General features: G+C 36.4%; 1 protein-coding gene and 1 long non-coding RNA gene across 3 annotated transcripts; one reads left to right on the top strand and one right to left on the bottom strand.

The window, feature by feature from the left end:
* Nucleotides 1-1,601: 1,601 nt before the first annotated feature.
* Nucleotides 1,602-4,703, top strand: LOC306910123. Of its 2 annotated transcripts, none has more exons than XR_013788130.1 (4): nucleotides 1,602-1,774; nucleotides 2,013-2,101; nucleotides 2,253-2,321; nucleotides 3,927-4,703. It is a non-coding gene; the product is annotated as an uncharacterized lncRNA (long non-coding RNA). The 2 variants fall into 2 exon arrangements; XR_013788131.1 differs by having other exon boundaries at nucleotides 1,603-1,774; nucleotides 1,987-2,101.
* Nucleotides 4,704-9,257: 4,554 nt separating this feature from the next.
* Nucleotides 9,258-14,287, bottom strand: gnrhr1 (gonadotropin releasing hormone receptor 1; the record flags this gene model as incomplete). Its single annotated transcript, XM_079484280.1, has 3 exons — nucleotides 9,258-11,977; nucleotides 12,067-12,271; nucleotides 13,763-14,287. 3 exons carry the CDS (start codon nucleotides 14,285-14,287, stop codon nucleotides 11,574-11,576), a joined length of 1,134 nt encoding a protein of 377 aa, XP_079340406.1. The 3' UTR covers nucleotides 9,258-11,573.
* Between the last annotated feature and the right edge of the window lie 424 nt (nucleotides 14,288-14,711).

The raw sequence follows: 14,711 nt of genomic DNA, 5'->3' as shown, positions 1-14,711 counted from the left end.
TCTCTCCTTTCATACATTCCTATACTCACTGGACCTGCATGTGCTAGATTCCTTTACTTGGCACATGTTGAAAAAAGTCTAAAAGACTCCATTTGGAATCAATGTTGCTTTCTAATTTTAAATAAGAGATTTTACCTCGAAATAAATGCCTGACAGGCCACATATATACACTGTAAAAAAAAAACGTTATTTTACAGGTAATATTCTGTATTTTTTTACAGAATTTCCCCATTTTTTCATTAAACAGTAAAATGCTGTTGTTTAACAGATATTTGCTGTAATTAAAAGTTTTACCATTAAAATGACAGTGTTTCATTGTAAATAACAATTACATAAAAATTATGTTTTTTAAAGGCATTTCATACTATTTTTACAGATTAAAAATTTATTTTTACAGAAAATTACAGTTAATTTTTACAGATTTAAAAGATGTATTTTTACAGACAATTATTGTAAATGTTTTATTGATTATTTTCCTGTTCCGGACAAAAATGTATGTAAAATTACATAAATCAGTGAATTGAAAGTGTTTTAAATGTATCCCCCTTGAGAATGTTCCCCAGGAATAACTTTCTCCAGGGTGCAATGTCTGTTAATATAATAATAGCACATTATAGCAAACTCCAAATGAACTATATTATTTTTATAAATTATCAACAATGTAAAATGTGGTTTATTTAGGGTTTCACCATGCCCTGGCAAGCAATGCCTATGTCTCCTGGATCAAAGTTCAGAGCTTAACTTTTTGTTGTCCATGGTTCCTTCAATGATTTATTATAAAATTTACAATTTCAAATTTCAGAACTTAGACAACTCCATATTTCTGAAGCATTTTATTCATACAAAACATTGTATTACGCCAGCATCAATCATAATTTGACAGATCATCTCTTGTTTACTGTGCCATCTACCAGGGCTGAGTTCATGCAAGACAGTAATGCATGGGGCAAAGCATCCCTAACACACTTAATTATCCTACCCACAGTTCTCAGAGATTTTAATTTATCCAGTGCAGCAAGTGATAACAAAGTTCGTAATCATAATCATAAACACACGATAATCATAAAGCACAAGTAATTTTTTACTACACTCTTGTTTTTTTCAGGCTGTTAACCTAGTGACTAATGAAACCGAAGTCTCATACATTAAATTATCTCGTATGAAATTGCTTTGTCCATGTTGAAAATAGGGTGGATGTAGTGAAGTATGGGGCCAACAGTCATACGGGAGCACCAACAGAATCTTTCCCTGTGGAATTTTCCAGATAGCCTATGTTTTACACGTGCACAGAAAAACACCAACAAATCCTAATGGTTAAACTATATATAACTATATAACTATATATATAAAACATATTGCTACTACGTATTTGCACATATATATAAAAATTGTTATTGTAACTTTTGTTGAAAAATATTTCCACAGAATAATGAAAATAATATTATTCTACTTTCAACTCCATACAACTATTTAACATTCACACGTTTATTCAGATGCATCTTGTTGTTTGTGTGCGACACAGATTCAAATTTGCCGCCAATTCCCGCCCACAACGTCGAATGTGTCATAGGTCATAACAGCCGAAAGAGCAATGATTTGGTCACATGTTTTAGACATTTGAATTGACAAACGGTTGTCAGAGACGTCTTCTCAACGGGTTTGCGCGGGTGTTTTCAATTCAATGCTTTTAGGTGAGCCATCCTCGGATATCATCGAGCTGCATTGGCATTTTGGAATAAGGAATGTAATGTTTTCTCCTGCGTTTCGAACGAAGGTAAGAGTGTTTTCAGCGCGATATAAAAAGTATACATTTGTAACTGGTGTGAAATATTTGAATAGTTTTCCCCCTATATTGTATAATTTTCTTGAATTTACTTGTTATACTACTTTTGTTTTCTGTTTTATAATTCAAATGGATTAATGAATCTCACACAATTTTGTTCATATTACTGTTCACAAGTAAGAGAATATAACGTTAAATTAAAGGAACTTTTCTTCGAGTCTTCGTTTAGAGTGGGAGCGTCATCGGTGAAACATCGCGGGGTTTCTCCATACGACGTGCGATCGCATGCACGTTGTTTTTCTCGAGGACGTTTCTCTGGTAAGATGAGTTTTATTGTCCAAATGCAAGTTTTTGCTCCAGTGTGATTTAAGTGATAACAGCATTTGATCGTGTGGATTGTGATGAAGTGTTTAATTGTAATAAGATTATGAAATTCATAATGTGCTTATAATTATACTATTACGCCCAGTGTCTACAGGAGAGCGTGAGAGAGAAGCCATTGCCCCGTTGATCCACTGATGATGTGGTCTGTTAACAGGTATGTTGTTTGATTAGTTAAATTCTATGAAAGAAAATAGATCTGGTTGACTGTTAATAAACATGTATTGTACATAGTGTTTTAAGAATCCATTTGAATGATTCGTGCTGTGCATGACGCACGTGGTGAGGCCTGCACATGGTGTAGGTTCTAAATGTAGTGAATGTTTCATTTGGATGATAGGTATGGCATTGTAATTGTTTCATTAGCATAATAAATCATTTGCATATTCTAGTCTTAAAGCGATAGTTCACCCTGAAATTAAAATTAGCCCATGATTTACTCACATTCTAAGTGTATATAACCTTTCAGACGAATACATTCATATTAACAAATGCCCTGGCTCTTCCCAGCTTTATAATGGAAGTGAATGGGTGTAAAAGTGCATCTATCCGTGATAAAAGTGAAACTCTGGATGTTTTCGTTCACTTAGATCTGTTACACACGAAAGCTATGAAAGGTAATTTTCAAAATTCTATAATGGGGCACTTTAATATAACTCCGATTGTATTTGTCTGAAAGATGAATGTCATATACACCTAGGATTGCTTGAGGGTGAGTAAATCACAGGCTAAATGTCATTTTTGGGTGAACTACCAATGCCATACAAAATATCCATGTCTTTCGTTTCTCAGTGGAAGAAAAATAACGTTTTTTTTTTAGGAAAACATTTCTGGACTTTTCTTCACAGAATGTAGTTTAATGGCACCCAATGTTTCTCAGTTCATATCCATGCAGTTTCAAAGGTCTTTGAAGTGCTTCAACGGGCTCAGCACGATACCAGCTGAGGACGAGGGGGTTTTCTAGCGAAACGATCGATTATTTTTATTATAAAAAAATTATATACTTTATATACAATAGTTTAAATTGAGCTCAAGACTGAAGAAGCCGGGAACTACATCCTCATGCTTGGATGGCACCGGCATTGTACCCATATATATAAGTTCAGTTTGTAAACAGTGGTGCGGTACTTCCGCACGTGCATGCGCCGTTGAGCATGATGTCGTAGTTCCCGGCTTATTCAGTCTTGAGCTCAATCCGAACTATTGTATATAAAGTATATAATTGTTTTATAATAAAAATAATTGATCGTTTCGCTAGAAAACCCCCTCGTCCTCAGCTGGTATCGTGCTGAGCCCGTTGAAGCACTTCAAAGACCTTTGAAACTGCATGGATATGAACTGAGAAACATTGGGTCCCATTAAACTACATTCTGTGAAGAAAAGTCCAGAAATGTTTTCCTAAAAAAAACGTTATTTCTCTTCCACTGAGGACAGAAAGACATGGATATCTTGGATGGCATTGGGGTGAGTAAACTTAAGAAATTCATTTTGAGGTGAACTAATCCTTTAATATCAATCATAACAGGTTGTTTCATACCCCTTTTCCACCAACAAGAACCGGGTGCTGGTTCAGACCAGCTCTGCCTTGGTGGAAAAGGGGTATCAGTGTTTACTCCATAATGAGTTTGTACATTTAAAAGAAGCTTAAACTAATCCATTACACCTTAAAGGTGCACTATGTAAGAGTCATTCATGGATAGGGGAAGTCCTAACCCTAAATTTAAATAGTATTTTAAAATATGTCCTCCTTTTGTGATTTCAGGTTATAGATAAACCTGTGCTTGTGGATCTACATCAGATGACCATGACAACCCAGGTGTGGAAATAGGGGACTGTTTTTAATCTGAAATCTGTGTAATCTATGATGAACGATTCTTCTGACACCATATGAATGCATACAGTCGTCTGGCAGAAGCTAGATAATTTTGATTATAAAGTTATAAATATGGATGCTTTTCTTACACAAACGCATCTCTTTGCTTCAGAAGGCCTTTATTAAAGGATTAGTCTACCTCAAAATGAATTTCTTGAGTTTACTCACCCCAATGCCATCCAAGATGTCCATGTCTTTCTTTCTTCAGTGGAAGAGAAATTAAGTTTGAGGAAAACATTTCAGCATTTTTATCAACACAATGGACATCAATCGCAATGCAGTTTCAAATGGCTGTGGACGTCAGGAATAGGGTCTTATTTAGCGAAACGATTGGTAATTTAAAAAAAAAACAGACACACAACATGTATATACTTTTTAACCACAATTATTCGACTTGTGCTTGTGTTGCACCTCGCTGGGCATTACGTCATCACGTTGGAATCGTCACCCGTCATGTCATTTATCGGTGTACTCCGGTTTAAAAAGGCAGGGAAGTGCGACAAATACCATCTCATTTTGTCCTCCAATTTCAAAATTCGTCCGACATCTTTTTTTATTTATTTAAAAGAAATTGCGACGTTTCCAACATGATGACATAATGCCTGGCGCGTTGCAGACCAGCACAAGACAAACATTTATATACTTTTTAACCACAATTGTTCATTTAAAAATGAAAAAAACTGTTTCGCTAGATACTTTATGACCCTATTTCTCAGGTGCGATCGTGCACATCCCTTGAAACTGCATTGATTTGGATTTCAACATTTTGGTTGCGTTTGAAGTCCGTTGAGTGGAGAAAAGTCCTGAAATGTTTTCCTCAAACTTAATTTCTTTTACACTTAAGAAAGGCATGGATATCTTGGATGGCATTGGGGTGAGTAAATTATCAGGAAATTAATTTTGAGGTGAACTAAATCTTTAACCCCCCCAGAGCCCTGTGATTGTTTTTATGATGGATAGATGCACTTTTATGGACTTCAAAACAGAAGCACCTGTTCACTTTAGCTAACCCTTTAAAAAGTATTTTTAACTCTGGACCAAGAAAATGTTTCAGTAATTGCTTTAAAAAAACAGAAGTTCACTAATATCTGTCTGGAAATACAGGAAGGCCTTTCCTACTCTATGGGTATGCTTTTCTTTGAGAACCATGATAAAAGTAGCTTTGGTATGATTTAACTGAGCATCACCTTACAGTGTCAGTAAATTTGTAAAATAAATTTAGCAGATATTCATTTATTGATTCTTCTGGCTGACATGTTAGTGTCTTAAAAAAAGTTACCATCAAAATAGCAAAAAACACTCACTCACTCTCACTCACTCATACGGATAGTGAAAACACGTTATTTAGACCCATGCATAGTTCAAAATATTGTGTATTTTAATTCCTTTAAATGTTTTTATTTATCCATTAAAACATTTTATTTGACAATCACTTAATTATCATAATGTAGCTATTTTTTCATGCTCTGCTTGTATTTCTACTGTCCAATTAACATTAAACGTTTGTTTGCAATTCACTAAAATGACTGTTCTGTTTTATTGGAGGTACCCATTACATTTTTATAGATTTTGTTTTACTGGTAGAAACAACATTTCTTAGTTACTATACATTAGATTGGCTATATTTTAACACAAAATATTGTTTCATATAACGACAACTAAATACCTTAATTTACAGATTATGTATGTAGCTAATTTTAAGGTATTTTTAACGTACTATGATTATTTTTGCAATGGCCAATAATTTTAAATATATTTATGTAATATTTTTGTCTTTGATTTTATGTACTTATTGGGGTTTTATCGATTGTTCTTAGTTCTTTTACAAAGATAAACTGTATTTTGAAATTAACAAATAAAAGCCATATATTCACAGAGATTAACCTAAAAGGTAGTTGTTTTTTAATGTATTTTCACATAATAATTACGTTTTCTTACATGTCTTTTTACTTATTTTACAAAGATAAACTGTATTTTGAAAGAATATTACTGTATAAATACAGAGAAACTTGATAAAGTAACAAATAAAAGCCATATATTTACAGAGATTAACCTGAAAGGTAGTTGTTTTTAATGTATTTTCACATAATTATTACGTTTTCTTACATGTCTTTTTACTTATTTTACAAAGATAAACATTATTTTGAAAGAAAATTCCTGTATAAATACAGAGAAACTTGATAAAGTAACAAATAAAAGCCATATATTTACAGAGATTAACCTGAAAGTTAGTTGTTTTTATTGTATTTTCACATAATTATTACGTTTTCTTACATGTCTTTTTACTTATTTTACAAAGATAAACTGTATTTTGAAAGAATATTACTGTATAAATACAGAGAAACTTGATAAAGTAACAAATAAAAGCCATATATTTACAGAGATTAACCTGAAAGGTAGTTGTTTTTAATGTATTTTCACATAATTTATCTGTTTTTCTACAGTTAAATAACAATTATTTACAGTAATACACTGTAATTAAATGAATTATGACTGTAAAATATTCTCTGTATTTTTACGGTTTTTGCATGTAATTTTGAAAAACATTCTTTTACTGTAATTTGACGGAATACGTCTGGCAACTTTGCTGCCAGAGATTTACCGTTTTTTTACGGGTTTTTTTTTTACAGTGTAGATTTCCAGAGACTTCAATGAATTATTAATAGGAGCTGCCGCATGTTGTGGTGCTGCATGTAAGTTTCATCCCGGGCACACACGTATCTTGAGGGAACATTACTCATTTTGCATGAGGGATGCTATTGTGCCTGGTGTTTCCTTCCTTTCTTAAAGCGCAGTTAGGGGATAGCCTATATGTGTGTTGAGTGATCAATCTAAGTTTAATTATTTTAAATGTTAATTCATTACTGTTCGATTGTTTAAAGTAATGTACGTGGACAGCTTTTGTCTGACAGGGAGAGTCGTGGTGCAGACAAAAGCGGTGACGTGTGCACATTGAGCGTGTGTTTGTATCGTTGTGTGCTCTCACAGTCACAATAGCCTGAAGCACTTGAGGCCGTTCAGAGATAAGTCTGGGCCACTGTACTAATGTGATTAGACTGATGTGTTTACTGCAGAGGCACCTGCCACACCTGCTAGCAGGGGGAACATATCAGGGTGAACCCCCCCGACACGTCACAGACACACAGACACACTCCGAACTACAGATGGTGTCATGTACAACATAGATGCAAAGAAAGGTAATTTGGCAAATCAAATGATGCCTTGAAACTGATTTGTCTCCTCTGTTAATGGCACTGACTTCTCAGTGACAATTTTGAAATGTAAAAATAGCATTCCTGTTAATCACTTTAACAATCTTACTGAATACATTTTCATGTTAAGATTTTCACACTTTCCCAGTAAAACAACTGTATCTGTGTGTCTCTCTGTCCTCAATTCAATTCAATTTTATTTAAACAATGTGCATTGTTCCAAAGCAGCTTTACAGGAGAAAATAGTAAAAAAATGTAAACCACAAAAAAGGTCAAACACAGTGCATTGTGTTTATAGAACAAGCAAGATTATTCTAGCAAATAATATCTAATAAATGCAGTCTCCCGGTGGTTTATTTAACATATTTTGCATTAAGTGACTGCTTTTTTGTGTTCTTTTCACCAGTCTTGTTTGTTCCCTTCTTTGTTAATGGCCCCACACCTGATGTAGTCTCCATGTATTTAAGCCCTGTGTGTTCCTCTGTTCCTCGTCTGCTATTGTTTGATGTTTCGAGGGATTTATGTTCCTGTGTTTGCTTCTGGATTTATTATTAAAGTACTATTTTGGATATTATACCCTGTCGTCGTGCGCTTGTATTTAGACTACACCTTAGGCCTGTTTCAATAAGGAGGTTCAACCAACACAGAGTTATAATGTGAACTCTGAGTTGATATTCTCAGAGAATCGCTCCTCTGAGTTTTCTGTTTCAGAATAGCTGATTTAAATTAGTTCAATCCACTCTGAGAAAGTTCACCCTAAATTACGGGCCTGCACCTAGGCTTTACAAAGCCATCATCAATGAATGAATGAAGATGGCACGATTCACCATGGCAACGGCACGTGACAAAAAGCGCTCAGTTTTATTTTCGCCAGTTGAATTGGAGGTACTGTTACAAGCGTTTCTCTCTCTATATATATTTATAATGTATATATTTTAATCCCCATTAATGCTGTGGATGGACTTCCGATTGACATAATCATTCTCATGATTGGGAAGGAGCGATGATGGGAATATGGGTGCCATCAATGCACCCTATCACATTGAGAAATCCTAAAGGGTATTTGAATGATTATCTTACTTCCAGAGGTGGCAGCAAGACCACATTTATTTGATCAGCCTAATTTAGAAATATGTCACCATTCACCTGGAAATTTTATTCACTCCGAATTAATGCAGCTTCCTCATCTACGGGTTCCTGAATAAATGGACATGTCATTTTAATGTCTGTGTGACGGAATTGTGCGCGATTAAGGAAAACGAAATGAAAAAATAAACGCGTAGGCAATTCAACACCCCTCGCGCTTCGAAAAAGGGGTAGGAGATGGGTTTGTGGAATAAAACCTGCTCCCGACCAGGTAAGGTTCACAGGGTTACTATGGTTACTCACTCTGAGTATAAGATACCTCGATTTCTGAAACGGGCTTGACTTCCCCCATGGTCGCGGTTTTGACATACCTCGCGTTCTGAAATGGAAAACCCAGAGTATACCGTGCGTTTTATTATTATAAAGGTTTTTGAATGCTATATGTTAGTTAAATATGATGTGAATTATGTAATGGGATGAATGCAGATTAATACCAATCTATTCCAAAGTTACATTGGTTACAATAGACATAAAATGCTGTTTGAAAAATTTGACAGTTACTGCTTTTTAAACCAAAACTTGGGCATGACCTCAATACACTTTTTTAATTTTAAGAGGAGTCTGTGCCCTACTGATGACAGGGTTGCAATGCCCCTGCTAAGAGCCCTAACAAGAGTCCTCAGAATTGCTCTTGAAGCTAGATGGTCACACAACAAAATTGTCCAATTAACAGTCTAAACACATTCCATCTTCTCTGAGGCCTGCGCTTGATGAATTCTTCTCTTGAAGCACCTCTAAACGTTAATCGATGACGTCTGTTTCATCTTTTTTTGAATTGGCCTTATTGCCATGACCTCAGCTCTGTCAACTCTCTGATGTTTATTTAAAATATATAAGGGACACACAAAGGTGTTTCTTTCTTCAATAATTTTTCTTTACTTATACAGTAAATTGTTAACCATCTTTGAAAAAGCAGTATTGACATTGATCTAGATATGTAAGTTAAAAGGATAGTTCTCACAAAGAAATCAATTTATTCACTATCATAGCATTAAAAACCTGTCTATTACTCTTTCTCTAGTGGAACACAAAAGAAGATATTTTTGATGTCTTATTGGTTTTGTGTCCATACAATAGTAGTCGATGGGGACCAACGTTGTTTGGTTACCAACAATCTATAAATGATCTTTGTTTATGTTCTGCAGAAGAAAGAAAGTCATACAGGATTGAAATGACATGAGGGTGAGTAAATGATGAAAGTATTTATATTTTTGGTTGAACTGTCCCTTTAAGGCTGTATGGTCACCCCAAGTAATCACAAACACGCACCACAACAAATTCCTTTCTGGAGATTCATGCATATCATTATTAAAATACACTGCTGCTGCAAACAATGAATAACTAGCGAAAAACATAAATAACAGATAAACAGAATATTCACAACAACATTTCTTGAAGAGAAATTTTGCTAAGGCAGTTTTGTATAACATTAGGTGACATTCCAGAACCTGAAGCAAAGACGATGTGTTACACATGCGTGGCGCCAAACTAGCTTTTAGTTCAGGTTGTTGCTCTGACTCTGAGCTGTAATTAATTAGAGATCCTTGTCAACAAGTTTTTAAATGCTGGTGCTGTTATGCATGTGGATTTTAAAGTAGGCACTGTGCTTTTATTACCCGGTTCTAGACAGCCAAATAGCTCACATTTTCGCAGTGCCTGAAACACTGCCATTTGGTTGTTTCGATTCAAAGATTCACTTTTCAGAAGTTTAGGGTCACTCATTCATTCCTTATTTGTTACAAAAAACTGTTCTATTCTGTTTATTCTCCCTTGTGTGGTTCAAAACATATTTATGACATTTTCTTCTGTGGAACACAAAATAATATATTTTGAGTAGTGATAGACCAATATATTGCCGTTCGAAATAATCAAAATAATATATTTTGAGTAGTGATAGACCAATATATTGCTGTTTTTAAATTATCGGCGCTGCACGAAATATTTTTGCAAAAGGATCATTTTTGTTTGGCCACCATACAGCACAGCAGGCATTTGCCACTTAGTAATGTAATATGACCACGGTAAAATGGGTCATGTATGGTGGATGAGATACAAAAATTGCATTGTAAGTATCAATAATATATTTAAATTCCTATATTTTATTAAGACACTTTTAGCTGCCCACAATTGATATATGTCATGTGTGGGCCTCTTCATGTGTTCAGGTCCAGTGTTGTCTGGTTACCAACATTATTCAAAATATCTTCTTTTGTGTTCTGCAGAAGAAAGGAAGATTTGGAATAAGATTTTAAATGAATTATCCCTTTTGAGTAGTTCTCATCTATTCTGGGCTCTTATTGGCCACTTTTTCTTTATTTAGTCCCATTCATCAATCTCAATATATTTCTATCCACATAACTACTTTCAAAAATTATTAATAATTCTGATCAAATGAAACATTTTCGTCAAGTGACCCTAAACTTTTGTATGGTGATTTTCTCTTACTTAAATCTCCTTTTAAAATGTCCAGAGAGTAAAATGAACGTTATGTCATCATTTACTCACCCTCTAAAAGATAGAAATTTCATTTTTGGTTGAACTATCCCTTTAAAACCACAATGTCAAACTGAGACAGTTTCTTATATGTTCAATATACATTCTGATTGTAGGTGGATTAAATATCAATTCAGCAAACATCAAACTTAGAGCGCTTTTCAACCATTGTGCCGAACCGTTCTAGGCACAGCCCGAAACGGCTACAGTTATGTTTGCACGTGTGCCTGGTTCGACACCGCACAAGAATGCAGTTCTCGGCTCGGAATTTTCGTCATGGTTGTCTAACAGTGCTAAATCGTGCTAATGGGTGTACGGAGAGCCGCTATAGTTCAGTCTCTTGTGTTACCAAGGCAGCACGTGACGCGCGTTTGTGTTTACATTCTACATATATTTATTTTGGCAGACGCTTTTATCCACATTCTAAAAACTTCTGTTATCAGGCTTGCGTGGATTGGCACGGAGTGGAACGATTAAGCGACGAGAATGATTCGGCACCTTGGTGGAAAAGCGCTCTTATATTCTAATACTATGACACCATTAGCATCATATAAAGAGGTCTAGTCACAGAGTTTCAAGTTTCAGCAAAGGTCTACCTCTAAGTTCAGAAAGTCAAGCAGGCACATCAGGCTATGCCTGAAGTAATGTTGGTTTAGTCACTATAGCTCGTGGAGATTTCTTAGCGTTATGCTTGTCCACTGTGCTGGTCAGCACTTCCGAGATCTGACTCTGCTTCTCCACTCGCTCCACCTCTTCTTGCAGAGAGTCTGTCCAGTGATTTTGGAGAAGAATTCGGATTTCTCCTGCACAAGCAGCCGGCTATGTCCGCACGAAATGAGGGTGTGAAGAAACCATAGATGACCGGGTCGCAGCACGTGTTGAGGTTGCCGAAGACAAAGAGGGCGTGATGGACGTATTCCGGCATCTCCTGTAGCATGCGAGGCTGAAACCAGTACCAGATGCCGAGCAGGTAATACGGCGTCCAGCACACCACAAACGATGCCACGATAATGATGGTCATCTTCAGGGTCTTCATGCGAGCCTTTGGGATCATATCAGTTCCACTGCGTCTCAGACAAGGTTCACCACCTAGAAAGGAAATATAAGGTTGGGGTGAAATTAGAGAAATGCTTCACCAATGACGGGTGTTAGATCAGAACAAAGCAAAGTTATTTTACCCTTTCCTTTACGAGGCATCTGGCGGTTAATTTCCACAAGGATTCGTGTGTAGCAGAAGCTCATGACAAGCAGGGGAAATACATACAGGGTGACAAAGTGGAACATGTTGTAGACTGTTTCCTGCCAGCGCTGCTGAAAGCTTCCGTGTGTTACACACTGAACAAAGTCGACTCCATCGGCTTTAATTGCTCTGAAGATAAACAACTGAAATGATAAAAATAATGCCAGGGTTCATATTGAAAGACATGATGCTTCTGTCATTTTGTCGCTTTAACAATACCCCACAAACCCATAATGTTAAATTCTATTATCATATCCTTGACCACTAGAAGAAAGCTTTCCATTTTCTTCAATGTAAACTATTTTTTCATTGCAAATGATTTTATCAATGTAATAAATTGAGTTTAAAGGTAAAAAAATATGAACATCAAACAGTCTTAGTATTATAAATGGATATTTCACCCAAAAATTTTATTCTGTTATTCTGTTAATTGAATCACTCTCTTCTTTCTTTCTTTCTTTCTTTCTTTCTATCTTTCTTTCTTTCTTTCTTTCTTTCTTTCTTTCTTTCTTCCTTTCTTCTGCAGAACACAAAATATTTTTATGAAGAATGTTGGTAACTTAAAAACAGCTGTACCCATCTACTTGCATTGGTTTTGTGTCTGTACAATAGAAGTGAATGGGTTCCGCTGTTGTGTGGTTACCAACATTCTTCAAAATATATGTGTCTGCCGAAGAAAGTCAAACAAGTTGGAAGTGACAAGATGGTGAGTAAATGATGACAGAATTTTCATTCATGTGTGAACTGTTCCTTTAAGTATAGTATACACTTCAGTTCATCTAACATTTTAATCACCTCATGACATTTCTGTTTTGTGTTCAAGACTTTATTCTATTTATTTTCAATTAATTTTTTTACACAGTTTATCACGTGCCACATAGCTTAACAGAGAAAAACCCCACAGTTTTGTGCCAGGGACGGGGAATTGCGCACATTAAATAGAAGAGTGTGGGTGGTTATGAGGGAAGTATGGATGTATTGATAACCACAATACACCACCCACCCACACAAACGTCTGCAGTTACATCTCTTTCCCATTATCCATGGCTGACTAGCTGACCTTGTGTCAAACAGGCTTCTCTATCTCCCTTAATGATTTCAACAGCCATGGTTGCTTCCACAGACTGCAAAAAATGACTACTTCTGTGTTACTATATTTAAGTAAGGGGCTAGAAACCTTTCAGAGGGAAAAATAAAGGGCCAGGAAAGGGGTTTGAAGAGTTTTAAAGGTTAGGAATAATCCCCTGAGCCTTGTGTAGCTTGACAAATAGAATCTATAATCAATGCAGTAAATACTTAGTGAAGAGTCACTGATCCAGGGTCAGTTATTGCACCGCTTCAAGCTAAGGATAATTACTTCAAGGAAAAGCTTAGATGGCTATCAGGAAATACTTCATGGATAGACTAAAAGCAGAATGGCCCTTAAAACACAGTGGTGTGTGTCATTTTAATTTCCCAAAACACATTTTTAATTTCACAAAACACTTGATGTTTTTGTGTATCAAAAATCACCTCCAACAACTCGTTCCAAACATTTCCACCCATCTATAATAATCAGAGGCAGTTTTGTGCTGGCCCTAACAAGACGACCCCAAACATGACAACTTAAATTGACATCTTGTTCATCCACATACCTGCGGAGAAGCAAACATTACGCTGAGAATCCAGGCAGCCAGTAGCATCCTCCTGTTCCTGCGTCCGGCATCTAGAGCCTCCAGCGGGTGCAAAATGGCGTGATGCCTATCCAGACTGACCACCACCAAGATGAAGGATGAAGAATGCATGGCAAAGAGCTTGAGAAAGCAAAGCAGCTTGCACATGACGTTGCCAGCATACCACTGCACTGTGATATTCCAAATAGCATCGAGGGGCATAACCACAAAGGTCATGACCAGGTCGGCAGAAGCTAGACTGGCGATGAGAGGCCGTAGGTGTGAGGCCAGGTGGCGCCCTCGTCCCCTGGTGACGCTGATCAGCACAGAGAGGTTGCTGATCGCTGCGAAGATGAAGAGCACCAGGGTGGCCACCACTCGGAAGTGAGCGGCCACCGTGAATGTGGGCGCTTCCCAGTCTGGAGGGAACCGAGGGTTGGAGATGACAGAGGTGCTTTCCCAAATGCTTGTGGGGTTGATGGATAGGAGAGACACGTTTTCTGACATCCTGTGAATTAAACAAAGGGTGTTAATGTACTTGATGTAAAGCAAGTATACTTAAGAATATTCTGCGCCCATTTTTAAGAAATTACCATCCGGCCAAATTCCACTGTCACATTAGTCACTCTTCTGACAGTAAACCCCATTGTCCCTTTTTCATGCACCGTAATATCTTGTGCATTGATAGTGTCCTTCTGCAATCTCATTTTTGAGAGACAGGGGGCTCTTGCCAGGGGCTTTTTTTCACAAGATAGGATCCATCTTGGTTAAGTGGAAAGGAGATAGATTGCACTTCAGTGGTACTTTAAAGGTCTATATATAAACCTTTTGAGAAGGATCAGTGGGCTGTGCTCAGATTTTAAGATGAGATAGGAATATATAAAGTAGCACTTCAAATGTAGAGGGCAGATGTTCCATCTTCCTTGTTTAT

Source organism: Barbatula barbatula, assembly GCF_947034865.1.
Source record: "Barbatula barbatula genome assembly, chromosome: 21".
In the NCBI taxonomy this organism is placed as follows: domain Eukaryota; kingdom Metazoa; phylum Chordata; class Actinopteri; order Cypriniformes; family Nemacheilidae; genus Barbatula; species Barbatula barbatula.
This window is presented reverse-complemented; position numbering and strand designations above follow the sequence as displayed.